The 2,343-nt window shown below is 44.0% G+C and overlaps 1 protein-coding gene across 1 annotated transcript; it reads left to right on the top strand.

The window, feature by feature from the left end:
* Positions 1-1,199: 1,199 nt before the first annotated feature.
* Positions 1,200-1,688, top strand: LOC111373437 (transcription factor MYB119-like). The gene has a single exon (XM_022995971.1). It carries the CDS (start codon positions 1,200-1,202, stop codon positions 1,686-1,688), a length of 489 nt encoding a protein of 162 aa, XP_022851739.1.
* The last annotated feature ends 655 nt before the right edge of the window (positions 1,689-2,343 follow it).

The raw sequence follows: 2,343 nt of genomic DNA, 5'->3' as shown, positions 1-2,343 counted from the left end.
CCTGAAAATCAGGATACATCCCTGCTGCATCTTAGACTTGGCTTAGACACTGTGACCCAGAAACTTCCTAAAAATGCCTGAAAATAAGGTTGCATCCCTACCCTGGCCAGGACATGGCCCGCACATCGTGTCCCAAAAATTGTGTAGAAATGCCTAAAAATTAGTAAGCATCCCTCTCGCAGCCCAAACGAGTCCCGAATTTAGCTTGCACACCGCGTCCCAGAGTTTACCTAGGATATCATGAAAATCAGGCTGCCTCCCTGTCGCATCTTGGACATTGCCTACACACCATGTTCCAGAAACTGCTTAGAAATGCCTAGAAGTCAGGTTGCGTTCCTGCCATGATCAGGACGCGTCCCGAACATGGTCTACACACCGTACGCAAAAACTGTCCTGAAATACTGAAAAATCAGGCTTCGTCCCTGTCGTGGCTCGGATGCGTCCTAAACATGGCCTACACACCATGACCTAGAAATGCCTGAAAATTAGGCTACGTCCCTACCGTGTCCAGGATGCGTCCCGAACATGGCCTGCACACAGTGCCAAAAAATTGTCGAAAAATGCTTGAAAATTAGGCTGCTTCCCTTCCGTGGCCATGACTTATCCTGAATTTGGCTTGCACACCGTGTCCCAAAAACTGCCCAGAATGCCTGGGAACATGCCTGCACCCCTAATATGGCCTGCACACCGTGCTTCCTTCATTTGGTTGAAAATCTACTTGCGTCCCAAACGTGGTCAGGACGCGTCCCGAACATTGCCTACACACCGTGCCAACAAACTGCCTAGAAATGCCTAAAATTCAGATTACGTTTGCGGCCAGGACGTCTCTCGGACATGGCCTGCACACCGTGCCCATAAACTACCTAGAAATACCTGAAAATCAAATTGCGTTCGCGACCAGGACGCGTCACGGACATGACCTGCACATCGCGTCCAAAAAGTTGCCTAGAAATGCTGGAAAATAAGGTTGCGTTCTGGATATGTCTTGCACACCATGTCCCAGAAACCCTAAACCCCAAGCCCTAAACCGTAAGCCCTAAGCTCTAAATCCTAAGCCCTGGACCCTAACCCCTGGACCCTGGACCATAGATCCTAAACCCTAGACCCCGGACCTAGACCCTAAACCCTGAACCCTAGACCCTAAAGCCTAAACCATTTTCCTTCTAATGAAGTAAATCAGTTTTAGAATTTTTCTTCAAATGGCACAACCAGTAATTATACCATCGAAGAGCCAAGCTTCATGGAAGGGCTTCAACATTAAAAACAAACTTCGAGGTGAAAATCTTTCAGTAAATGTGATGGTCGCACCGGTCAATCCTGATTGGAAGGAGAAGAGAGATGGTAGTTCTTCTTCCCGATATCAGATAAAAGGCCAGTGGACAGGCGAAGAAGACAGGAGACTGATTAGCTTAGTACTTCAATTTGGATTGGGGAAATGGGTTGTAATAGCTAAAGAAATGGTTGGTAGAGTGGGAAAACAGTGTCGCGAGCGATGGAATAATCATCCGCGTCCTCATATCAAGAAGGACGTTTCGACTGAAGATGAAGAGAGATGGTTAATTCAAGCACATGAAGGACAAGGAAATCGATGGGCGGAGATAGCTAAGTACATTCCTGGAAGAACTAAATATTCAATAAAGAATCACTGGAATGCCACAAAAAGGAGGCAGATATCAAGGAGAAGATAAAGAAAGTAAAAGGAGATAGAAGACAGTTAACAGTATTACAAGATTACATCATAAAAAAATATTTCAGTAATGGTTCCACCTCCACTAACTCAAATTTTGGCACCACCACCACTACAACAAATCCGTCCAACACTAGCACACCACTCTCTGATGATGACGACTCTACACCCTTTTTCAGTTTCGATCATGCAATGACGAAATCGATTTCATTAAAACCCTGTTTGAAAACAATCAGTCCGTCGATTCAATTCCAGTCGATCATTGTCAACCAATGAATCCCGCTAAAGGGACATCTGAGAATACTTATAGCTTCAACATTGATGAAAATTATAATCATCCCACCATCTTCTTCACTTTCCTAGAGATTTTACAGACAACTGATTCTCAACTGCCTGCTGTAGAATATGTGGAAAATGACTTATTCCATTCTGCTCCAAACCCTATGGGAAATAAATTTTTCCCTTCTGAGAATTCAGATTTAATAATGGAATTTAATTCTAAATTTCGAAGTGTGGAGACTGAAGCTTTACAGATTTATCCTGATGAGTTGTACTTTTCATATCAATGGGATGGAGGCAATGCTGGAAACGTAAATTAAACAACAAATCTACTAACAATTGATCAAGGTACAACGTTTGGAAGCATAATGGACACG

This window comes from Olea europaea, unplaced genomic scaffold (genome assembly GCF_002742605.1).
Source record: "Olea europaea var. sylvestris unplaced genomic scaffold, O_europaea_v1 scaffold1133, whole genome shotgun sequence".
Taxonomy (NCBI): domain Eukaryota; kingdom Viridiplantae; phylum Streptophyta; class Magnoliopsida; order Lamiales; family Oleaceae; genus Olea; species Olea europaea.
The sequence above is the reverse complement of the archived record's forward strand: the minus strand, read 5'-3'. Positions and strand labels throughout refer to the sequence as shown.

Coding starts and splice junctions, on each gene's coding strand:
- LOC111373437 (XM_022995971.1), top strand. CDS start 1,200: ATGGCACAACCAGTAATTATACCATCGAAGAGCCAAGCTTCATGGAAG.